At 34.6% G+C, this 26,967-nt stretch overlaps 1 protein-coding gene across 2 annotated transcripts; it reads right to left on the reverse strand.

Annotated features, from left to right (window-relative positions):
- LOC149778511 (lysosomal thioesterase PPT2-A-like) lies at window positions 1–25,435 on the reverse strand. Of its 2 annotated transcripts, none has more exons than XM_089939396.1 (9): window positions 25,311–25,435; window positions 23,429–23,582; window positions 21,768–21,860; window positions 17,501–17,555; window positions 13,027–13,079; window positions 10,084–10,167; window positions 8,617–8,701; window positions 4,958–5,012; window positions 1–578 (listed from the first exon to the last, which is right to left on the reverse strand). In XM_089939396.1, the coding sequence occupies exons 2-9, from the start codon at window positions 23,517–23,519 to the stop codon at window positions 435–437; spliced, it is 660 nt and encodes a 219-aa protein (XP_089795522.1). In that variant the 5' UTR covers window positions 23,520–23,582; window positions 25,311–25,435; the 3' UTR covers window positions 1–434. The 2 variants fall into 2 exon arrangements, with proteins under 2 accessions (XP_089795522.1, XP_089795520.1); XM_089939394.1 differs by lacking the exon at window positions 25,311–25,435 and adding an exon at window positions 24,826–25,093.
- Between the last annotated feature and the right edge of the window lie 1,532 nt (window positions 25,436–26,967).

Genomic DNA, 26,967 nt, shown 5'->3' on the forward strand with positions numbered 1-26,967 from the left:
TTGACTAGTTTAAATTTGGCACATCTATTAATCAAATACTCAAGAACAATTTCTGATTCCCAATGGAAAAATGTTTTACTTAATGATTATAAATTTATGCCATATACAATCTGTGCCACATTCAACCCAAATTATTAATTTTTCTATCTTTTTATATTGCACTCTAGGATTTATCTAGTTTTCCTGCCAAAAACAATAATTGGTAGTCTCAGGTCCCATTCCAAATCACCCTTGGAAAATTCAATTCATACTGTGTGATCATTAACAGTTCGGGCTTTAACAATGACATGTCATATTTTCAAGTGCAAACTCTCCAAAATTCATACGAAATAAATAATTCATTACATTTTGCCATCATTACAACAAAATCATGTAAAATATAAAACAAAAGTGCATGCATTTCAGTCAATCTCTATGGTTATGCATTATCATAGCTACGTAAGCCATGGTTCTATACAACAGTCAAACACTGTTCGGTTTGTGTGCCAATGGATATGATGTACACCAGGAATAACATATTTAGTCAGACCTTTCCTTTTGTCCAGTGTCTGCAGTCCAAAGGAGTCATTTATGTACCACTGTGGAAAGAAAAGATTCAAATGAAATGAAACATACATGACAAATGATTGAGACCTGAATACAGCAGTCGGGTCTCAAAACAACTTACACTTGTATACAATATCAGCTTACATTACAACTTGTCCAAGTGGATAAGCATCTTGAAAACTGACTTGATTTTTTTCAGCTACCACTCATCAATATGAGAAGAGCAGAATGTTTTATCCATGGCAGTGTTTATTTTATGTAGACTTTGAACACTTTCTCATTAAGTGGGACAGAAAAATGTCACAAATTTCTATGTTGTGTATGCTTACCAAATTCAACTTGATCATAAGTAAATGGTTTTTTTTTATCAAAGATCAATGATACAACATAAAATCAAGAAATTTGATTTGACATATGGGGGTGTCATGAGTGTATGTTTGATTTGGATTTTTAAGATGGCTTTAAAAAATTTCAGTCATATCGCTACAATGTCTGCTGTGTGGCAGTTTATAGTGATAACTAGCACTGTTATCATGCTGCAGACATGTAGCATGATGTCCCACCCCGTCACGTTATTCTGACACTAGGTCAACCAGTCCTTGGAACAAATATGCCACAATAACATCAAACATGCAAACTTCTTTGAACTTAATGTTGACCTTCTGGGCCTTGTAGAGTTGATGCCATTGAACAAATAACTCAGTACTCAACAGTAAGGAAATATAAGGTCAAGAGAAAGTTTTAAAACTCATACTTAATATAAAACATAGAATACACATCCACAAAAAATACAGACGGCAACCAAAACAATGATGGTTGGGGGTGGAGTGGGGGCATATGTTTAGGAGGAATAGAAAAAGCAATTCACACATGGTTGGTATTAACAGTGATGAATAGAAATGAGGTATTCAATGCTAGTCTCAGGTGAAGCATTATTTTACACCCGAATACACAATGAACAGATAAATAATTATGCCTGGGGAAACTACATTCTTAATACCATAATGGTATTACAATATTTATTATTTTAAAAAAAACCACAAACATTGGGTTTTGAAACTGGGTGGTTACAGTTGTTCATGTATAAATTATTACAAATAATCAGTCACATAATTAACAAATCAGATGTCTGTTCAGAGGTGTGTTTACTACCAAATAAGTTAGCCAACTGTGGGACTGAAGCACTCAAAATGGATCATGTTCTTGCTGTTGCACCAGTCCCTGAAAACTCACTCTCCTCCATACACCTTCAAAGCTGAGGACCTTCTAGCTTATGAAGATCAAATGTTGATGGATGGCCAATATTCCCCATGATTAAATGTTGATGGATGGTCAATATTCCTCATGATTAAATGTTGATGGATGGTCAATATTCCCCATGATTAAATGTTGATGGATGGTCAATATTCCCCATGATTAAATGTTGATGGATGGTCAATATTTCCATGATTAAATGTTGATGGATGGTCAATATTCCCCATGATTAAATGTTGATGGATGGTCAATATTTCCATGATTAAATGTTGATGGATGGTCAATATTCCCCATGATTAAATGTTGATGGATGGTCAATATTCCCCATGATTAAATGTTGATGGATGGTCAATATTTCCATGATCAAATGTTGATGGATGGTCAATATTTCCATGATTAAATGTTGATGGATGGTCAATATTTCCATGATTAAATGTTGATGGATGGTCAATATTTCCCATGATTAAATGTTGATGGATGGTCAATATTCCCTATGATTAACTGTTGATGGAAGGTCAATATTCACCAAGATTAATCAGTCAATATTCCCTATGATTAACTGTTGATAGATGGTCAATATTCCCCAAAATTAACTGGTCAATATTGCCCAAAATTAACTGTTGATAGATGGTCAATATTGTCCAAGATTAACTGATCAATATTGCCCATGATTAACTGTTGATGGATGGTCAATATTGCCTAAGATTAACTGTTGATGGTCAATCAAGATTAATTGGTCAATATTGCCCAAGATTAACTGTTGATGGATGGTCAATATTTCCATGATTAAATGTTGATGGATGGTCAATATTTCCATGATTAAATGTTGATGGATGGTCAATATTTCCATAATTAAATGTTGATGGATGGTCAATATTCCCCATGATTAAATGTTGATGGATGGGTCAATATTCCCCATGATTAAATGTTGATGGATGGTCAATATTCCCCATGATTAACTGTTGATGGATGGTCAATATTGCCTAAGATTAACTGTTGATGGTCAATCAAGATTAATTGGTCAATAGTGCCCAAGATTAACTGTTGATGGATGGTCAATATTTCCATGATTAAATGTTGATGGATGGTCAATATTTCCATGATTAAATGTTGATGGATGGTCAATATTTCCATGATTAAATGTTGATGGATGGTCAATATTCCCCATGATTAAATGTTGATGGATGGTCAATATTCCCCATGATTAACTGTTGATGGATGGTCAATATTCCCCATGATTAACTGTTGATGGATGGTCAATATTGCCTAACATTAACTGTTGATGGTCGATCAAGATTAATTGGTCAATATTGCCTAAGATTAACTGTTGATGGATGGTCAATATTTCCCAAGACTAAGTGAGATTCTGTGAGAGCTGTTAGATACAACATATATCAGCAAAGCAAAAGTGAAAGGAAAACTACTGTAGCAACCTCTAGCAGTGGTAAGGGGAGGCAGAGTGCAGGGTTGGGAAGAGTTTCTTCCCTTGGTCTACAAAGAATGTAGATAGCAAAAATAAATATTCCTCTTTCCAAGATTGCTGGTTTCAAGTGATAGCAAGGCATCTTCTTAAAGCAATTTGATCTGGAAATGTAGTCAATGAAAAATTCAGCATAAATACAGCTCGGATTGGTTACAAAGTTTGCCAATAAATTAAAAAATAAAGAAAGAATATGACAAGATGAATCATGTTTGTAATTTTCCACACAGCTAAGGCAGTGGTATATTTCATTAATATGTGAGAGAGCAGAAAGTACATTCTAGATACATGTCCAGTTCAGTCCTGTTCGGTCCAGTACAAAAGCTTGTATAAGACTTATAACAACTAAATTGTTTCAATACTGAATCATACAATACATAAAATGCATAAAATAAGGTCCTGTTTTGTTCTAAGTTATTACTTTTTCAAAATACATTATTATCCACTGAAACCAATTCCCACGTATGTGACAAATACATAATGGGAGGCAGGTTTAGTATTATTCATGACAAAAGCATCAAACAAAACTCATGACATGAAGGCTTTCATTTTAGTGGTTTTCTCTTTTAATAAGAGGTGACATATGCTAAAATTATTTATATGATTTTCATTTTTTTCCCCCTGCAGGTCAGTAACATAGATTTGAATAAATAATATTTATTATTTAAGTGTCAGTGACACAGGATATAATAAATAGTGACAGGATCTAATAAATATTAACACAGGATCAAATAAATAGTAATGCAGGATCTAATAAATAGTAACACAGGATCTAATGAACATGATTGACACAGGGTCTAATGAATAGTGACTCAGGGTCTAATGAACAGTGACAGGATCTAATAAATAGTAAAACAGGATCTAGTGAACAGTGACACAGGGTCCAATGAATACTCAGTCACACAGGATTTTATAAATAGTAACACAGGATATAATGAAGAGTGACAGTGTGTTTAATAAATATTAACACAGAACCAAAGAAATAGCAACACAAGATCAAATGAACAGTGACACAGGGTCTAATGAATAGTGGCACAGGTTTTAATAAATAGTAACACAGGATATAATTAAGAGTGACATGGGGTTTAATAAATATTAACACAGGATCAAATAAACAGTAACACACGGTCTAATGAACAGTGACAGATCAAATGAACAGTGACACAGAGTCAAATGAACAGTGACACAGAGTCAAATGAACAGTAACACATAGTCAAATGAACAGTGACACAGAGTCAAATGAAGAGTGACACAGGGTCCTCCCAATTCTGGACAATATTAATCATAATATGTAACTGATCAAGGCAATTTCCACTGATCAGCAAGTCATTCCTCCACTTTCTAAAAACAGTACTATTCTAACTCTCTTGTCCTATCTTTATAAAACTAGATTTGTGTCCAAAACCAACAGCATATAAATATAATTCTTGCAAAACATGTCCAGAAGCTACAGAGCATGAAAACATTCTGACAACTAAATTTTCTGGTCTGTAAAGAAACAGTGTCCAACAACAGAAAACACATTGATTTTTTATATGATTTCCACATCAACTCATGTACAAAAAACAGCTAAAAGATTAGTTTTCAATATCTGGCAATATTTCGTAGTAAAGAAAATTTGTTTAGGCTTTTGTAGACATTCAAACACCATAATATTTTAGGTGTCCAAAAGCTCACCTCTTGTGCCTCCATCTCCACTATCTCTTCTGCACTGTTATAAAATCCAAAGTGACTGCAAGCACAAAAAGAATCATGTAAAGGAACAATAAATAGAACTGTAAAAGGTGTGTGCATCTCAAATTCCCCATTCACTATAATATGAATGGCAACACCTGAAACAAAGTAACCCTTTATATGAAGACAAAGTCTGGAAAGGATGGTCAATAAGAGGCAAAAATTAATCTAAATGAGAACAGGAGTTACTGGAAATGTACAATTTTCAATGTCCCTGCAATATAAAACTGCATCCTTTTGGTTGAAATCCAACAATGTTTGGTCAAATCATGCTGCAGAAACCAAAGTCAGGTCGATGGAAAATCAGGGGCCATAACTCATGTCGTCCATGTTATAGAAAAGTTAGACTCACTCATTGTCTTATGAATTCAAAGTATAAAGCTTCCTAAAAATTTGATTAAAATCCAACAAACCTCAGTGAAGTTATGCTGCAGAAACCAAAGTCAGGTGGATGGACAATCAGGGGCTATAACTCATGTCAACGATTTTGTAGAATGCTTGAATTAAACTCATTCAGTGTCTTATCAATCCATGTATAAAGCTGCATTCTAAATTTTCTTAAAATCCTACAATCCTTAATAAAGTTATGCTCTAAAAACCAATTTTAGGAAAACTTGAATTCAAGGAATAAAACTACTGATGTTTGGGAATGGTGAAAATCCTGATTTAGGCTATTGCCAAACTGATAAATCTTGTGGAAGAAAACGAATATTTAATAGCTCAAACATCAGTTGCTATAATATACATTTTAAATGTTCACTCAGATTCCATGAAGAACATTTTTGTTGACAACCTCAGAAAAATAAAAACACCCCCACAAAAATACAAAACTTCAGCCCAGTACACTGAATTTCTGCTTTCTCTTGTTCCTTTTCCAAAATGTAGTTATACTAAACTAGCACGTTTAATTAGATATATAGCTATTATTTAATGTTCTAGTTTGAATATTTTTAAATCTTTTCTACTGGTTATACCTCTTTTGGGATTCCTAAATTTGCTCTGCACAATATAGCCAGGACTGTGCTGATGTCCCATTAAACCTCACTTGAATTCTGTGTGTGTGTATGTTCATAACCATATACATACTGTATTGAGAAACCCTTTGAGCAGATTGTTCCTAAAAGCACCCAGCATAGTTGTGTTTATAAGGTTTATAGAACACAATTTCCAACAAAACTTATGAAAAAATTGAGATAGAGACCTTTCTTGATATCACAATATATGCCCATAGCTTTGTAGCATGTATAAAGAACAAAAACGCATGATTTACACACTCTCACACTTAGGGCTCATGGAATACTATCACTCCAGGGTGGTTTATATAGTTAATTGTCAGATGTGATTAAAAGGCAAAGGATAGACATAAACAACAACCACTTCACAGATTATTTAACCAACTGATAATTGCTATTTGATTTTGTGTTTCCTATTCATTCGAGCATTGCGGTAAGAAAGCCCATTTGGCAAATTTGCATATGTAAAGTTCACAAAGTGGAGCAACCCAGTTTCATCTGAAGTTTTGTTGTTGTAGGGTTTAATGCCATTTTTCAGCACACGATAGGCTATATATGGCGGCCAGTATTAATGGTGGAGGAAGAACCTGGGTAAACCCCTGGAAAGAACCACCGACCCACGAGAAGCTACTGGCAAGCTTTCTGACATACCCACATTGGCTGAATCTGAGACTCGAACCCACGCAGACAGAGGTGAGATGGCAGTGATCTGTAATGGAGAGCGCTTTAGACCACTCGGACACTCGGGGCCCTTGAAGTTTTGTAAATCAGTGCTAGGTGTTGAAGTAACAAAGGTTACTACACTACATTACTTTAAATTAACAATCTCTTTTTAAAATTCCAGACTAGTTTATAATCACTTATACAATTTCTTTATGTGAAGCTACTATTTGTCTGGAAGTGTATTATATGCTTCAAAGAAAACATCCATTTTAGTTGAATTCAAATTAAAATTTCCAGTAATTTTCTACAGGCTTATATAAATAAGTAGATAAATTATTCTGAATTGTACAAAATCACATCTCACCTCTGTCTGCGTGGGTTGGAGTCTCGGATTCAGCCAATGTGGGTATGTGAGAAAGCTTGCCAGTAGCTTCTCATGGGTTGGTGGTTCTTTCCGGGGTTTTCCAGGGTTCTTCCTCCACCATTAATACTGGTCGCCATGTATAGCCTATCGTGTGCTGAAAAATGGGGTTAAACACTACAACAACAAAATAACTTCACCTGTTTTGACAGCTCTAGGGACCACAGAACACACTTTTCGAGCCTCAAATGAAACCCCCAACACTATCTGGAGAGTTGGCAGGTTATACCTAAAGATCATGTGGATTCATGTTCAAGCCAAGCAGACAATACTAGTCCATTTCGGTCTTAAGGTCAGGATGAAGGAAAGAAACTATACAGATCAAAGCGTACATTTCCTTTTGATTTCTGCTTTGGTTCTGTGGGAATTAAAGTAACTTTTTAGTACATGATAATGTTATACATGGTGACCAGTATATTTTGGTGGTTGAAGAACCTGGGAAGATCCCAAGAAGAACTACCAACCTATGGGAAGTTACTGGTAAGCTTTCTTCCATATCCATGCTGGTTGAGCTGAGATCTTGCAGATGGAGGCACAATGTGTGAGTGATCTTTAAAGGTGTGAACCATAGACCACTCAACCACCCTTTTAAATGTGTTTTATCTGCATGTGTGTACTGAATGCCAGCTTAAAAGAAGATACTATTAAAATAATAACTTACATGGGGAGGTAACTTACTTTAACTAGTCTACATGTGTAACTTTCGTTGAATGATTGTGAACTGGAATTCTGCAATGAGGATGATCATGCGCACAGAGTGCTGTATTACACTGCTCTCATATTCTTCATGTAATATTTATAAAGCAGTGTTGATGTGTCCTTTTTTCTGATCTGACATGTTTTGAAGTCTGAAAAGATCAATCCAACAATTTCCTTCACATAACATCCACAACTCACGCCATAAAGCATTTTGCTTAACATCTGGCACCATTTTCTTTAATGGTATAGACTGGTTTACTAACTATCTTATCAATATAATGAATCTGTGAGGTAATTTTAATATCTGAAGAAACCAGTCTGTTTTCATGGAAATGGGCCATATACAGTTGCTATATATATCTAAGAACAAAAGTACTCTTACTTTGTTCTTAAGCAGCAGTCTTATTTCTAAGAATATTCTAAAATTTATGTGAGTGGAATTAAAGAGATGATAATGAAAATGACAAAAACAACTTTTATTACTTAATTTTTTAGTGTACCAAAAAAAAACTGTAATTCTTATACAGGTGAGTGTAAAATGTAATTTGGTGAAAAAACAGTGTAATGATTATGCCAAAAGAGTAACGGTTGACATGCATGGCATGGATCCCATGGTCAGCATTATAAAGAAAGAGTACATATCTACAGCTCCCATGGACAATATTACAAAGAAGAAATTTTGTAATACTTTTTTAAGATTATTCTGAAACTACCATCATTTATTCATTCAGTATTCAAATTATAAGTTACTGAAAAATGCACTTGTGTGAAATTTGCATAAACAAGGCTTGTCACCATCCTCTTACCTAGATTGCCATGGTGTAATAACTCCATCATCTGGTCCCCCAATCATGACCAGGTGCTTCAGACGCAGAAAGTTGCTCTTAAACTCTGAAACCAAAATATATATGTTACTGCCCTCAGTTTGACTGTTTAGGGAGTTTTGTTGACAAACTTTAGATACAACAAATTACACAAAAGATACAATCTGAGATTTGAGTAATATGTCCAATCCAACTGATCCGACACATAAGTTAATTACTGTATATTATTATTCAAGTCAATGCAGTGGATGGCTCTCGTTCATAGATCATTGAACACATTTTAGAAACTCATATAATTCACTCTCACAGTTGGATGACGATGATATGATTATGATGACTGGGATTGACATCAGTATTTTTTCCACTAACTCATGGAAGCTACCAATATAATTTTTTACTGATCCTGCCTAAATTTCACTAATCCTGCTAAAATAAAAGAGAAGCCAGACTCGTGCATGAAGTACCTCTTGTGCTTTCATATTTCTCCAAAGAAAGCGTACAACATCAAAGCCTCTATTCGTTCAATTTGTTGTTGTTGTTGTTGTAGGGTTTTACGCCATTTTTCAGCACACGATAGGCTATACATGGCGGCCAGTATTAATGGTGGAGGAAGAACCCGGAAAAATGCCAGAAAGAATCACCGACCCACGAGAAGCTACTGGCAAGCTTTCTCACATACCCACATTGGCTGAATCTGAGACTAGAACCCACGCAGACAGGTGAGATGGCAGTGATCCGTAATGGAGAGCACTTTAGATCACTCGGGGCCCCTCTATTGGTTCAAACACAACCATTTGTGTTCATTTTCCCAGAATACATTCGAAGTCTTTTCCCTTGATCATATTGGCAACTGTGATCTCTCTTCACCATCTAATTTTCTGCCATTTTTGTGGCAGCTGCACACCTTGCAAATTCTTTCATACACTTACAATTGTCATGACACAATGCACTGAATGTTTATCAACAACAATATAAATATTAAAACTTACTGTTCAGTGAAATTCTGGATTATTCATAGAGTAGGTTATCGTGACCTTTTTCCAACTGGTAGGTACTAGCCTGATAGGCTGTATCTTGTTGTTATCATCACTACTGACATCAGTGCTTGGGGGAAGTACACCAGACTAGTTCCATGTGCACAAAGGCCGTTTTGACAATGATCAAAGTAATTTACTTGATGAGTGGATTAACACCTGTCCATTTGCATCATTGGCATTTATTGTACCTTGTTAAGTGCAGGATGTTGGTAGGTACTCAATTAACACAAGAAACAGATCAATTAACTATTAAACCAAATGCTAACTCACAACCACTTCTTAATTGTTATGATAGTTACCAGCAGTAATTTTCATTGCTACAGTCATTTAGGGAGAGCTGGGTTTTAGTGATTTGTCAGCAAAATCACTAGCCCAGTTATGAGGATGAGGATGATTATTATTAGCAACTCACCCTGGCTATGAGGATTTGAGGTCTGGTTGTTTAAGACAGCCAAGAAGTCAGAATAGTTCTTGTACATTTCTTGCTGATGAGGATCTGAAATGAAGTAACTGAATATAGTCAGCCTGGGGGAGAGGGAGGGAGGGAGAGAGATAAAGAGATTTAAAAAGATAGAAAGAAGGGCAGTTTGCAGCAAAGATAGGTAGTATGTGTGTATTCATTAGTGTTTAATGGCCTGTCAACACAGTGATGGCTATATGGTGCCATTTAACAGTAAGTTTACAAAACATGTAAATATGAAGACTTTAGGAAGACAAAAGTCTGCCAAAAAAGCATAAAACACCACAAGATAAAAGTTGAAAAGCAAAAATGCTCAAATTCTTCAAAATACAAAGCAAAGAATAAAGTTAAAAAGACAAAATCCCTAAACGCATGGTCAATACTTGTTAATGCAAACTATACTTCTTCAAAAACATGTAGTATAGTTATGACAGAGATTAAAGAGAAGAGATAATGCATCATCATGTTAAAACATTGTTGTACAGATTTGTAATATCTGGAATTAAACACAACCATCATATATTTGAATATCATTGTCAGTATTAAACAATCATATATTTGAATAGCATTGTCAGTATTAAACACAACCATATATTGAATAACATTGTAAGTATTAAACAATCATACATTTGAATAACTTTGTAAGTATTAAACACAATCATACATTTGAATAACTTTGTAAGTATTAAACAATCATACATTTGAATAACATTGTAAGTATTAAACACAATCATACATTTGAATAACTTTGTAAGTATTAAACAATCATACATTTGAATAACATTGTAAGTATTAAACACAATCATACATTTGAATACCATTGTCAGTATTAAACAATCATACATCTGAATAGCATTGTCAGTATTAAACACAACCATACATCTGAATAGCATTGTCAGTATTAAACACAATCATACATTTGAATATCCTTGTCAGTATTAAACAATTATACAACTGAATATCATTGTCAGTATTAAACAATCATACATCTGAATAGCATTATTAGTATTAAACACAACCATATATCTGAATAGCATTGTCAGTATTAAACAATCATATATTTGAATATCATTGTCAGTATTAAACAATCTAACGTCTGAATAGCATTATCAGTATTAAACACAATCATATATCTGAATAGCATTGTCAGTATTAAACAATCATATAGCTGAATATCAGTCAGTATTAAACAATCATACATCTGAATAGCATTGTCAGTATTAAACACAACCATACATCTGAATAGCATTGTCAGTATTAAACAATCATACATCTGAATAGCATTGTCAGTATTAAACACAACCATACATCTGAATAGCATTGTCAGTATTAAACAATCATATATCTGAATAGCATTGTCAGTATTAAACAATCATACATCTGAATATCATCGTCGGTATTAAACACAACCATATATTTTAACAGCATTGTCAGTATTAAACAATCATATATTTGAATATCATTGTCAGTATTAAAGAATCATACATCTGAATAGCATTGTCAGTATTAAACACAACCATACATTTGAATAGCATTGTCAGTATTAAACACAGATCAAACAAAGACTACCATTTTTTATATATATATATGTGTTAGTTGTATTTTCTAACAGGATTTGACTAATACATGAATTTTATAACATATGATCTAATACTAGAATTCATGGATTTTTCAAATACATGTGCATTATTTAACACATTGTGGGGTGTACTACACAAATAAAAGTTGTCAATATATAAATGTATTTCAGACTACTTTTCTTCATTTAATCAAAATTTCAATTTATTTTCAGCCCCCTCACCCACTAACTTTTCTAAGCATCTGCTTATGTCAACAATATTACCTTGGTCCCAAGGGTGTTGAGATAAACGGATAGTACTGTATCATGAAAATGGTGATATTTAACAAAAAATGGCAACAAAATGTGGAGGTTAGTGATTTTTTGGGCAACAACTTTTTTAAAGCCAGAGTCAAACCTGATAGGGACTCACTATTGTCATGTAGTCAGTTCATATAAGAAATGGACACTTATGTCAGTCAAGTACCTTTTAATAATTTCATTGCGTTTAATTGGTGGCTTGAAATGAAAGGGTGATCGGCTTGCAAGTATCTGGGTTGAGTAAACACAAGGTAATTTAAAACATTACTAATGAATCTAACTGGATTTGGTTTGCTTGAAGTGGTTTCATTGGCTGATAATTTGTTCCCCATACCCAATATGAAGTCAAGCATTAAAAGAGCTTGAGCACAAGTGATAATTATCAATGAACACTTACTGTAGTATAACAGTATGTGAGTGAATAAACTAGTCAAACTTTCTGGGACCATGCCAGGCAATGGGATTGGATCAACCCTGATACTTCTGTGCCAATTCTTTGGACTTTGTAAGAAAATGAGTGTCCCCTTTGTGAAAAAGAGAATCTTAGTGCCATGGAATGAAATAATATGAAAAACACATGAAAAAATAGACATTTACTGGACAATTATCAGTGCCATATAAATAATAATATGGGAATAAATAATTTCCATCATATTTACTTATTTATTTACTAAGGATAATTATAAACTTTTTTTAAATATATTATGGTAATTAACTTATTTGTTAATTTAATAATTCCTCAAGTTCTATATATGGGTCCCTTTATCCATCCTTCTATGTGCCATTTTTGGTCTGACATGCGACACTAATCCTGGGACAAGTGTATGGTGCATGATTGGATGAATGTAGACTGAAACACCTAAAATAGGTCACTCTTGCCTACTTTCCTGATTTAATTCAATAGTGCTAAGATATGTCCATGAGCTAAACATTAGAGGGATTCAATACAAAAAACGAGTGCAATCCATTCACAAGAAACCTTAAATCTCTCTCCCTCTCTCCATTTGAAACCTTACCATTCCAATAGTTTCCAATTGATACTTTCTGTCCATCTTGGCTGTAAAGAATTCTAAAACAGAAAGACATTTCTTATGTTGAGTCAAAGGTTTATGTTTTGCCATTTTGAAATGAACTGAACAAAAACATGTATAAACTTCCCTTAAATATTTACTATAATTATTTTGTGTGCGTGTGTGTGATTAGGATTTTTAACGTAGCTTTAACAATTTTTCAGTCATATCGCTACAATGTCTGCAGTGTGGCAGTTTATTGTGATGTCTAGCACTTGGGCATCATGCCACATACATGGGGCATCATGCTGCAGATATGTAGCATGATGTCCCCCCACAGTCATATTATCCTGACAGCAGGCCAACCAGTCCTAACACTAACCTCTTAATGCTGAACATCTAGCGAGGCAGCTGTTAGTACCATTTTTGTAAGTCTTTGGTATGACTCAGCCTGGGTTTGAAACCCACGACCTCCTGCTTCCGAGTCAGATGCTCTAACCACTCATAAATATTCTGAGTGAAGCAGAACAATACAACAATACAAAATAAAAAGTCATCTGATTTTTTATTAAAGGACTTGAAAGCTATCACGAACCACCAATGATCCCTGTATTACTTCTAACACCTCATAAAATATCCTGCATGTGGCCTCACCTCTCCAAATTACGAAAGTAAGGTAATCAATTAACAGCTTGCTGTGCAGACATGTCAGCACTGATAACCTGATTGCCACACATTGCTGCACAGTTATTGCATTTCCAGTCTCCAGTAGACTGGTTCCCACTGGTTAATATAACACACAGAGAATATGCACGAATATACTGATTAATTTTGTCTTAAAAATATACATTTTTAAAATTTTTTAAAAGTGACAGATTGTAACTATAAAATGCTATGTGCGGTAGATGACCTTTCAAATTGTATTTCTATCTGACCACAGATAGAATCACATGCATGGTGACGGGCAATAAAATACCAAAATATAATTCAAAGGTTACAGTGGTCCCCCTCATGAATGACCCCCCCCGACCAGCGGCCATCCGCTCTTTATGTCCAGAATACCCTTGACACCAACGAGTTTGTTTTCAAAAGTACCCCTCAAGAAAGACCATCCCTCTAACATGACCACAAATGTAGAAAAAATGTAACCCTCACAAGCAGCCCTATTTTATTATTCATATATCTCCAGAACCAATATTTAATTATGGAAAGATAATTAATCCCATTATCTTTCCAGACAGATGTTTGTTTCTGGATATCAGGTTTTCATTACTGAAAGAAGTGTTGGCTAATGTACATGTACCACTAACGTTATTATTATATCATTAACACTGATGTTTGCAAGAAATGGGGTCAGCAATGTTTTGATAGAGGTTTGGTCTTCACACCATGGGTTTCTTTTTTTTAACTGACAATAACAACCAGATGTAATTGTCAAGATCATGACATGGTCAGATAGAAATGGAGTCAGCAATGTTTTGAAAGAGCTTTGGACCTTACACACTTTTGTTTAAATTGACGATTATGGCTGACATAACTTTGTCAAGATCATAACTTGGTCAGATAGCTAAAAACAAAATTGTGGATTAACACACACACACACACACACACACAGAGAAACAATTGACCTTGAACAAAACAGGGTACCAGACAAAGACCGAAAAATCATGTGACAGTACATGTAATCACTTCCTTTATAACAAGGTTTTTGGTTTACAAAAATTTTGTCTGCAAATTAAAATTCCAGTACTGTACAATTAGCAACATAGGAATAAATCATTACAAAACTTTAACATGTCATCACATAAATGAAAAGAAATAATGCTTTAGAAGAAAAAGTAAAATTTGTTCGACTTGACAACAATGGGTAGAGTTCACCTGCCAAAGAAATTTATGTGGGAAAGACTCAAATAAACAAGATCGTAAAATATAAGGAGAATATTCTGTAGCAGTGGGAAAATGGAGTAAATGGAAATATAAATATTTTAAATACAGTAGTCCCCCTCTTATAAGGCCACCCCTATTGCAGCAGGGAAGTGGCCTTATAATGAGGGCGGCCTTTCTAGAGGGGGATGACAAATGCGATAGTAAATAAATATGAAGAAAGTCACAAGTACATTTAATTCTAAAACATTTATTATTTTCATTAAAAAATCACATGCATGTTGTGAAATAAATGTAAAACAAACTGTTTCATCATTTTCAAAAGAATGTTATGAATAACCATTGATATAGTTTTAAAACTGTCTTTATAATTATGTTACAGATCACATCATCTGTCACTTTGTTGGTAACAGTCTAAAAATAAACCTTTCTCATCACAATTACAAATATCCTTGCTGTCATATCCCCTGCATATATCGTTAAGTCTTTTGTTCCAATCTTCGACAACTTCATTATTAACATCAGCTGATTCTCCACTAAGGACAGAACATTTAATATTGTGTCGCACTTTAAATCTGTGCAACCACCCGTTACTGGCGGTAAAGTCGCCATATCCCAATTCAACTGATAAAACTATTGCTTTTTCTTGTCATTCAAATCAGGATACAAACATCTCCTGGCTCAAACAATCTTCCTTTTTCCATCCATTTCACCTTCCCACTTCTGCAGAATTGTTTCATTATCTTTCACGATATTGTTTATCTGAGTCTTTCCCTCATTATTTTTCTCCAAAGATCCTCAACCTAACCCTACTCGGTCAGTTGAATTACTTTCACTTATCTTCTAAACTGAGAATTTTTCTTTTCCTCTATGACATGTTGATCTTTTTGCAGTAAGTTATTCATGTTGCCAACTACAATACTGATAAAACAATTTTTTATGCATCTAAACAAATTTCTGTGTGTTTTTAAAGGAAGTGATCTTGTCATGTGATTCATTAGTCGAAGTCTGGTACCCTATTGTTTTTATACATTTTTTTACACTAAGTGAGAGAAGCCAAAACGGCTTTGATATGTACCATCAACATAATGCAGATTTGACCTTGCGACCGTTAGGATTTGTAATTTTGACACTTATTGTCAGTAGTGATAGATAATTATCAAAGTGAACAAGCTAAACATCTTATTATGGGAAGCCATAAAGGCAATCGAACCATTTCCTGCTGACTTGTGTACTGTACATCGATACTGACACCTCTCAGCTCTCACTATTGTTCAATATTTGTAAGCTTAACATTTATCAGAGTGACTAAACTGGACATCTTATGATAACACAGCAGTATGGCTAATTGGATTACATGTACTTACCCTTTTGTATGGATTAAAATTTGAGACTTTCTTGGCTTTATGGAATAAATGTGGCTTCTCGTGAGGCGTAAATGATATAATATTAACCTTAGTGGTACATGTACTTTAGACAACACTTCTTTCAGTAACGAAAACCTGACATCGGGAAACAGAAATCGGATTACTTAACACATGTTATGAATAAAATACTGGTTCTGGATACATATTAAAATAAAATGCGGCCACTTGTGAGGGGTAAATTTTATATTATTGCACTAATATGCTGGCCGCTGGTTGCATTAGCCGGGTGGCCTTTCGTGAGGGGTACGTATGAACACAAACTCGTCGGTGCCAACGGATTCTGGCCATAAGGAGTGGGTGGCCGCTGGTCCGGGGGGGGGGGGGCTGTTCAAGAGGGGGACTACGGTGCAAACAAACAAATGTACCAAGATTTAAATAATGTTTTTGAATGGTTTTGTAATGTGCATGCCAACAATACCCACCCACATTTCACGCCTAAGAATAAGTACTATTATTTATGTTACCTTGATATAACTGGTTTTTAAGACAAGAACAACTTTTAAATGACGATATTAACTGCTTTAAGTTATATGTAGCTTTCCTACTATATAAACATATACATACACGTCTCACAAATATAGTCCCTGTCTGGAATCTTATATGGCTACTTTCCCAGTGCAGAAGGGGTGGTGACATAAGAGGGGGACCACTGTAATCCAATCAAGTCATAATTGATTCCCCCTCTTCTTCTATCATAAACATCAAAGATAATCTCAAAACAATCTAATTTTGATTCAGCTATGTCCACCTAAACATAACATCAGTGACCTGTTGGCTCTGCCCAGTTCATATTGATTTTGCATTGGGGCCAATAAGGGGTAAATAGTCATCTAGCAAATGTCAATTGCTAGTGCATACAGTCAATCTGTTATGGTCAGTGTATGCTCAGTAGGAAAATCAAGATGTGAATCAATGATAACAAAGGCAAATGGTCCAGCCAGAATCAATGTGCATCACAAAAATGCACAGTTTGCAATTTCCATGCACCAGAAATGGGTACATTTAAATTACATATGTAAAAAAACGAGGGTATGTGTTTATTGAGAACCATGCAAAGAAATGCTCAAGAACCAACATACTTTGTGTTTCTGTTCAGTGGTCAATTTTAATTAGCAAATGTACATAGGTTTTCAAAAGTTACTGAAAACATTCCCATATTTTGTACTTACTTGTATAAATTTTCCTTTATGAAGTTGGGAAAGAAAAATTTCAGGAAGTCGGTATCTGAAAAAAAATACATGTTAATTTAATTGATTATATTAACTGTAGTAATGCCTTGCCATAAAATCCATGTCGCCATAACAAGTAACACATCCAAGAAAGGATATGAAATTCTAACAATTAAATGTACAGGATTAATATGTTAACTTTCCATGCCTCAGGTGTGAAACAATGTGATTTACTGAATTATAAACGTTATACATATTTTAATACATGTATCTACAATATATGTACATTGTTAGGAATTACAGATAATCCTAGCATTTCTTCACGGTTGTTACAAATCAATATACAGTACACCCATGATGTATATCGTATTAATGAGAAACCTAACATATGTTGAACTTTAATCCATCCATCAATGGAGAGATAAATCTTTATACTGGTAGAACACATAAATAATGGTGGCTCCTGCTGGGAACCCATGCTGCTGGTTCATGCATATGCTCGAATGACATGCGCCTCAGGGTATATTTCTCAGTTTGGGTGTTAATATTAGTTCAATCTAATTACAATCAGATCACCACTGTTACACATGAAGATCTGACAGCGACCGCTTAGGGGTCATGTTCTGGTAACCTATGTTATTACCATAATTGCTAATTTTATCAACCAATCTGATGAAGTCTTATATCTTCATGTTTGGAGATGGAGCAGTGTGGATAAAGAACAAGAATGTGTACTGAACGATTTAATTCACTTTCAGATTTTCATGGGCTAGTTCAAAGGACACCAGAAGATGACCCTTAAGTTGTTGTCATCAGATCTTCACGTAGGACAGCAGAGATCTGATTTTAATCAGATTGAATATTAGCTTATTAGCTCACTTAACCACGAGACATGGTTAAGTCAAAATTGCACAAATCTGGAGTTTACTATATATAACTGAATTTTCACGTTGTCATGGTTCATAATTATCATTTTAATTTGGTGAAGAATTTGTTTCCAAAAACTAGAAGTATAAACCTATAGACTGTGTCAAAGTGGACTTAATACATGCAAGATTCATACATGCCAAAATCTGAGCTGAATTCACGTACTGATGTATAAGTTACACAAGTTTTAAAAGCTTAAAACTGTTGATGATGCCAATGATGCTGCCAAAAAGTGACCTTTTGTGCCCTTTCATACATGAGACAGTTTGTTTAATAGCTAACTTGATATAAACTTTTCTCCCCCTCTGGGCTCTTGGTCAGAGGTCTCGCTAGGATTTTAAAACTAGGAGTCCCACCAGCAAAAGTTGTAGTCCCCTCCAAGGTTCAAGCTAGACTTTAATTTTTAGGAAGAAGTGACTTCTCCTTTTGGATAGAACAGGGAGAAGTGAGAGCTGAACAGGGAGAAGTGGACGCAAAGCAAGAAATACAACATATATATATATATATATATATATATATATATATATATATATATATATATATATATATGTTCTCTTATTTGAATTAAGCCCTCTATTTCCAAGTATTGATATGTACATTTAACTTTGGATTTAAGCAATACTTTGTTTTCAAGTAGACAATTCTCTGAGTTATTTTGGCCATATGACCCTAAAAGAGAATAACAGAAACTAAATTTGTAACTAATTTTAACTGAGTAACCAGATTATATTAATATAATTTCAAGTTAGTAAAAATGCTTAATCAACTGCCCTTAGTCAATTTTTTAAAATTCTTTTATTTATTTATACTTTCTAAAAATCACAATAATGGCACTTCCAAAGATTTCTAAATGTGTTTGAAACAACCGCTGTACCATGTACATGAGGGAAAATGCACATGCGTCTTCAGTTCATACTGTTCATTATCATTTATTCATTGCAGATAAAACATTACCATTACTATTCATACATAACACACTAAATTGCATAAAATTAAAGACATGTCTCCTTTATAGTCGGTATATGAACAAAACCCTTCTGTCCTACAGAATCAACACAGACATCTATTTTCAGAAGAGGTTTTTGTAATGTAATCACTCTAATATAGCTTCATTATAACAGTGTGTTGACAGGATTGCAGATTTACAGTTTATTTATTTGTCTACGTACTTGTAGTAATTTTAAGCAATGGTTAAATAGTATCTGCTTTGCTGCTTTTTTCCATACTTAAACAAATACGTGTCAACTCAGAAAACAACTTAGACCTTACAATGCATCTCGTGAATTCCACAACATAGCACTGTCCCATATTTTTCTGACCTACATAATTTGCATTTTAAAGTTAAATCTTTAGTAAAATAATACCTAGGCTTTGCTTTCAAGCTTTCAATGAATTGTATATTTTTCTGAATATATTAGCTAGATGATTTACGAAAACAGACAATCTAATAAACTGGTACATCCTAGTCCTACAATGTATGACATAGCACATGTTGTTTTTGTTTTAGTGCTACCACCCCCAGAACAAAAATATCGGGTGATGGTGTCTTACGATGTAGAATTAGGTACATCCCAGACTTAGCAATGTCCGCCATTATTTCCCATTAGGCTACTGGTTCACTTACAGTTTCAAACTAATTTTATTAGGAAACAGTGTACAAGAGGCAGTTAATATATATCCAGATCAGCGATTCTGATCTTAAAACACAAACTGCTATACACACACTATTGTTAAAGTTTTGAAATACAAGTTTGTATATTTTTATCATCAAAGGATATCATGCGGAAATTGGGCAGTGATAATTGCTACCTTACTCGGGAAAGGGTTAATGGTCAATTAACTATCAAAACACATGCTTGTGAATGGACAAGAGTTTGTCTGTCAACGTAATTGATATCAAAACTAGGCCTAGCTACTGATGTCTTGATGAATACATTTCGCTACAAAACTAGAAATAACTGAGCTAAGGCGAGGGGCATCTAAAAAAGTATGGTAAGTCAATGACCCTCTTACAAATCACAGGGCGAAGTCGTTTTCTCTTTCCTAACAGAAGAAGGCATAGTTTACATTTCTTAGACGACTTGGTCGCCCACTTTGCCTGGTAGCATGACCCTTGGCCCTCCCCAAAAATTATGAAAACTAGAAGAACTATTGGTTGCCATTGAGTTCAATTTCTACATTCTTTATAACACAGACATAGCTCTTGTTTGTCCATCAGAGTAAGCCTGAATTTTTTCAATCCAAGTAAGGACTTATTCCAAACATTAAGCAAGGCATCACACACTTTCTTACACTTAGCTACTGTCCCATCCAAACTATCAATTCTAGCAGGTTTAGCACTCTTCTGAAACTCGTTAGCATCTTTGCAAGTTTGCCGTTTAACCCCAAAATACTTATCCAAATTATGAATGGCATTTTGTCTAAGTCTCAACATGTCTTGATTCTGAGGTCACGTGCACTGTTTATTCTGCTACATTCTGAAATGAACACAATAATGAAAGCTGAAGTTGCTTATTTGATGTACTCTTACAAATGACCACGTGTACATCTCTGGGTCTTTATGATACTGAATTCAATCACTGTAAATATCAGTACATTTTCCCATCCAGCCAACAGTCAAAGCCTTTGAACTTGCTGCCCAGCTATTGCATCATGTTCTTTTTTGATGTACTTTTATAATGGCAACATGTACATCAAGGGGTCTTTCAGCCACTGAATTCTGTCATTGTACATATCAGCACAGCTAACTGATCAACACATTTTCCCACAAAGCAGGTGGCTGAAGCAGGACTAGCAGGTCTTTGAATTTTGCCACACACATATTACATATGTGCAGAGGACTCCAGCCTCAGTGATTTTCTGCATCCCAGATAAAAAATTGACGTCCAAATATGCGTGATTAAGCATTTCCTAGACGTCTGCTTGGCGATTCATAATAGGCTCCCTCTCATGTTATACGAGGTGCATAATGGAAATGGAACTTGCCAGAGTGCATTGGTTAGCATGCAGAACAGGTAACTGAAAGGACATGGGATCAAATCCCACTTTCAGATTAGCCTGGGTTGACTTCTGTGTTGTGTTCAAGGCAAGGCACTTTACTCTGATTGCCTTGCAACTAAATAACCTAATCAAGTCAGTGTCCTGTAAAATACTAAACCATCCAAAACATTTGAAACCTATCAAATGCACCACTGCAAATATAAATTGTATGGTGGAAACAAATGTACGGTTAAGAAAATCAGAAGTACAATAATTCCACTTTTATCACAGATATTGTCCTTCCATGGAAACTTAGCTAAATCCAAACTTCTAGTCTGCATGCAATAAGTGGGATAATTACCTCCAAACTGTCCTGATTGAGGAGCGCTCAAGGAAATAAAGGTGTCTACATTGTGAGGGTACTTTTCTAGCACTGCACGGCACAAAAGCCCACCTAAAAAATATGAAAGTACATGTCGAAACTTATAACTGGAGGATAATCTTAGGACAATCATAACACAATGATCTGTTGTCAATTTCTACTTCCATATTTTATTCATTTCATTTATATCGTGTGCCGTATGAATTATCTAAGGTCATACAATAAATTAAACTGGTCAGTACTTTATAGAGTGAGTATCTCAAAACCATGGCAGTGTAATGTGAAATGTATTGCAATATATTTAGGAACATCTGCAGAAAGAGCAACATTATATGTACCAAGTGAATAAGAAGTGAGAATTTTATTTCTTTAATTTCTTTACAATCTAATTAAGTGATCAACGATTGGAAAACACCCTCACCTGTGGATGAGTCTGAACTAAATGAGGTAGGCAGCACCCTTATGCATTGATGTGTCTGAACTAAATTAAAGGCAACACCCTTACATGAGGATGAGTCTGAACTACATGAGGTAGGAAATGGTTTAATTTGCATCTACTCAACTCTGGCAGCAAGGATGAAACATTGTCAGCAAAAGTGGGAAGTCACGTTTCTCATCCCACCGTTAAACATTACATATGTATTAGACACCTGACAAATGGCAAGGGTATCGATTGATGTTACATCCTTTCTGGAGGATTTTCTTTAATAAACATTTGAGAAGAGATTTTTGCCACTTTATTTGGCACCAGGGCATTCAAGACTTAAAGCTCTAAGTCTGCCAGGAAGGATATTGTATGCAGTTTAAAAAAAATCTCGGTGGTCACATTTTTCAGAAATATTTTTTCGGGTGGTTCAGAACAAGTCATTAAATGAGAAAAATATCAAATGAACTGAGATTTAAGTAGAAATTTGAGTTGTGTAGTGTACAGACATACTAAAAAGCTGGTTCAATGGCAATGTACTGGCAACAATCAATACTGCAATGTACCATTATACCAGTTAAACTGCACACCCCAAACCAAAATGTTGATCTAACCAAACCATTGTGTTCATGTAGCAAAACCATTGTGTTCATCTAACCAAACCTTGAAATTTATCTAACCAAATTATCGTGTTCATCTAACAAAACCACATCATTCAGGTAACCAAGCAATGGTGTTCATCTAGCCAAACCAGATGTTCATCTAGCCAAACAATGGTGTTTATCTAGCCAAACAATGGTGTTCAACTGACCTTAACAACATGTTTAGGGGGTTCAATTTAAAACAAAATGTGAACCTTTTTGGACATTGTCAATTTCTGGTGAAGTTTTTAAAACTAACAAAATTTAAATTGCTTGTTCAAATGTCAGTATATGAATTAGATATAATTTGTAATTATAATAATTTAATCTTGGTACTCCTGTGAGTTAAATTTATTATAGTGTAGTTTTTCATGTGTATATTTGCATTCATATGGCCAAAATGGTGTAATGACCAACATCAGCACATAAACCTAACAAATGTGTATCATAAAGAAAAACAAATGCATACTCAGCCATCCCATGCATGAAACATGTTTTCCAAACAAAACAATGTCATTTCAAGTGTAAATGGTTTAAACACATACATACAATTATCTGATAAGACTCCCAACTACCTTGTGAAAAGCAGATTAGATGGACTCCATCAGGGGACAGGGCCATGATCTTGAGCATCTCAATTCCAACAAAGTCAACCTGTTTCCACATTGGCTGTAAACTTTCCTGGTAATTAAATGCATTAATGGTATATAACTGAGTGCCTGGGTGTTCCTGGAATTAGAAAGAGACAGACAAAGCATATGAAGAGATTTTAAGTTTACAAAATAATTTTTTACAGTGCATAAGAACAAATAACCACTGTACTGTCATAGCTAACATATACCATCCATAATTGCCTGTCTATTAACCATTACATTGGTGTGCAGTGCATTCATTTTGGCCTCATATAAACAAATATCTAACTTATGATTTTTCCATGATTTTAATAATTTTCTAACAATATCCATGACAATAATATATAAAACCCACTCTGTTTCAACATAACAGCTTGGAAATACAGTAACAGATACAGCATTTTGTTTTTCTGTCCATCTTTACATTAAAGTTATTTAATAGTGGATATTTTCTTTTCCTACATTAAAACCATATATATATTTCATTTCTGTGGTACCAGAAACATCTTAATGAGTGGCAAAGCCACGATTTAAAATATATAGTTTTTCGTACCACAAGATGAAATGTATCCAGTATTAACATAAGAAAGGAAACTTTTCAATCTATTATATACCAAACTTACTCCAAAATTGAAGTTTAGAAGATTAAGTTCATTTTTCAGTACATTTTGTAAATTCACCTCACTTTATTTTGTTTCCTTCTTAATGTGCTATTTTATTTAGTTGGGAAGGGGATTTACGTTACTTTTTATATTTTCTGTGCAAATAATCACAAAACACAGCAAACATAAACTGCTGACATAGCGTGGGATCCAGTAACAAATCTGCTAGACCTTCAATCTGTTATGCACATCTTGCTTGCCAATATGTTTGAACATAAAATAAAAGGAAATATCACTTGCTACCAGTGAATAACGGATATATTTCATTTCGTGGGTGAAAACCTTAAGTATTTTCACTCATGGCTTTGCCACTCATGAAAATACTTAGTCCTGCAATGTAAGACATAGCACATGCTGTTATTGTTTTAGTGCCATCACCCCACCCCCCAACAAAAATATCGGGTGATGCGTCTTACGTTGTATGACTAGAAATACAGATTTTTCCACCCACTCCTAGTCCTACATGTAAGACATAGCACATGTTGATTTTGTGACGCCCACAACATAAATATCAGCGTCAGGTCTTACATGTAGGACTACACCCACTCCATGAAATAATCCATTATTCAGTCGATTCAAATAAATATCCTCGATGTAATGCCAATAATCATCTATATTCAGTTTGTGAAACAAGGAAATATCAAAGTTAAAAATATAATTTAAAGACAGGAGTCTTGCCTCCTTGATAAAAGCAAAGCTGTCTTGAGACTCGTCTGGCCCTGCAAGGATACCATGCATAAAAATGACCGGTTTGTAGGCAACTGCAGTCCATGCATTTAGAAGCAGAAAGCCTGAGAGAAAATTGGCGTCCATTCTAGCCACTCCAATATAATGTCCTCTTTCTCTTCCCGTTTTCTACTTATTGAACACCGGATTATCATTTCCTGCCTATTGTATGTTATTTTTCTATTGTACATCAACATGATCAAAGGTTACAAGATTAATCTTAAGGGAGATTACTCCAACAAGCTTAAACACATCTTTTGGATTCTTTCACATGATGCTCCGCAACTAGGCCAAGCAAACACCATTGCAGTACTCAGTGTACTAATTCAGTTCCCATATTAAAAACCTATGCAAACACTAATGATATTAAAACTTCAATAACTTTAAATTTCTGAGTGGCTTTGTCCTAGCTAACTTCCTTATATTTACATACATACTCCGTTCAATCGTCTATTTTTTTCCACAGGGGCTCATATCGTTGCCTAAAATTGACCTGTCATACATGTACTATTGTCACAGTCGCCATGTTAAGTTGGTCCGAATTGTATTTCGAGTCGGGCCGAATCGTCTTTCAAACTGGGCGGAATGGTCTTATTTTTCGTCCAAGTTGGGCCGAATTTGCCTTTGAACGTATATTAACCGTTTGAAACATGTGCTTTCAATTCCGCACCAAAGAGTCAGGTGCTAATTTAAATAATGAGTGTTCCAAACTCAAGACTGTTAAAAGACTCAAATTCCAAAAAAGAACAAAAAAAAACCAACAAAAAAAACCAAAAAAAAAACAAAACAAAAACAAACAAATAATGTCTCTATTTTAAAAAAAAAAGAGTTACAACTAAGATAAGCTCTCAAAATACTCATTTTTTTTAATACCAAATTCTAACTTTCATTATCAACCAATCCTGGCCAGTCAAACCAATTTCCAGACTGGCTCCCATTAATCCATATAATTAGTACCGTGTGTCCTACAGGACTCGGGTAAAATTTCCACAGTATAGCCGATTCATGTGAAAACCGGTGTAGTGTTAAATTGTCACCCTCGTTGAATTCTGACCCGCCGGGTCATTTTTCAACGACCGTGATCAAAATTTCACGTTAAAATCTGACCCTTTTTTAAATGTCCTGTTAAATAACGACCCAGATGTAGTATCAAATTTTGACCCTCGTTGAATTCTGACCCGGTCGGTAATTTTTCAACGTGATCAAAATTTCACGTTAAAAACTGACCCTTTTTTAATGTCCTGTTAAATAACGACCCGTTCAGGGGAAATTATGACCTTAGGGTAAAATGTTCTGTTATCAAAACTCAACGTTGATTTTTGAACCACTTCTAAAATGAAATCAGCTTATTACTCACTGAGCTGTGTCTTTCTTAATTTTTTTTTTTTTTTTTAAGGAAACAATTGTGTGCAATAGAATGTTGTTAATCTGTCACTGTCGTAATTCACTCCGTTATACTTTTTTTTTTTTTTAAATGTCCCAAAATGCGGAACATTTTCAAAATAGCTAAACTTTGCTTTGAACAAATTGGACAAACTGATAAATGAATGACTATGTTTCACTTCGGTAAAGTCGCAAGGTTCAACAGGGCAGGTAAACAACTGAACAGCATATTAGCGATGATCAGGAGCGTAGCTGCCTACAAGGCAGCTGCCTACACAGAATTTTGATGATTTTTTTTCAATGGTTTAAGTTTCACTCACGAAACCGATATGAAATCTATATTTATATAATACAATACATAGGAAAAGAGGATTCATTAGAAGCAAAAAGACGAAGAAGATAGTAGCAAACTCGATTTTATTGAGTCTGTTCATAAGAATTTGATGTTTTCTTCTTTTTTTTTTTTTACAGTATTAAAACAGTACCAAGGTTCAGAAAGTCTCAACAAGATGCATGAAATGCTATCTCAGAGCCTCTAGATTGTAACAATGTTGCCCCGTACCCACACACACCCCACTCCTCTAGCAGTTCGAGGCTTCGCCGTTCAACATACCTAATCATCAATCATATACTAGCTACGTCCCTAAGGATAATTATAACAGTAAATAAGAACCCGTGAATAATGAATAAACCATCTACAGACGGTTTAAA

Source organism: Sinohyriopsis cumingii, chromosome 17 (genome assembly GCF_028554795.1).
Source record: "Sinohyriopsis cumingii isolate HCF-2022 chromosome 17, ASM2855479v2, whole genome shotgun sequence".
In the NCBI taxonomy this organism is placed as follows: domain Eukaryota; kingdom Metazoa; phylum Mollusca; class Bivalvia; order Unionida; family Unionidae; genus Sinohyriopsis; species Sinohyriopsis cumingii.

Coding starts and splice junctions, on each gene's coding strand:
- LOC149778511 (XM_089939394.1), bottom strand. CDS start 24,960: ATGGACGCCAATTTTCTCTCAGGCTTTCTGCTTCTAAATGCATGGACT. Junction 23,583..24,825: donor GCTTTGCTTTTATCAAGGAG/GCAAGACTCCTG, acceptor TTCTAATTCCAG/GAACACCCAGGCACTCAGTT. Junction 13,080..17,500: donor ATAAAGGAAAATTTATACAA/GTAAGTACAAAA, acceptor TTTCTGTTTTAG/AATTCTTTACAGCCAAGATG.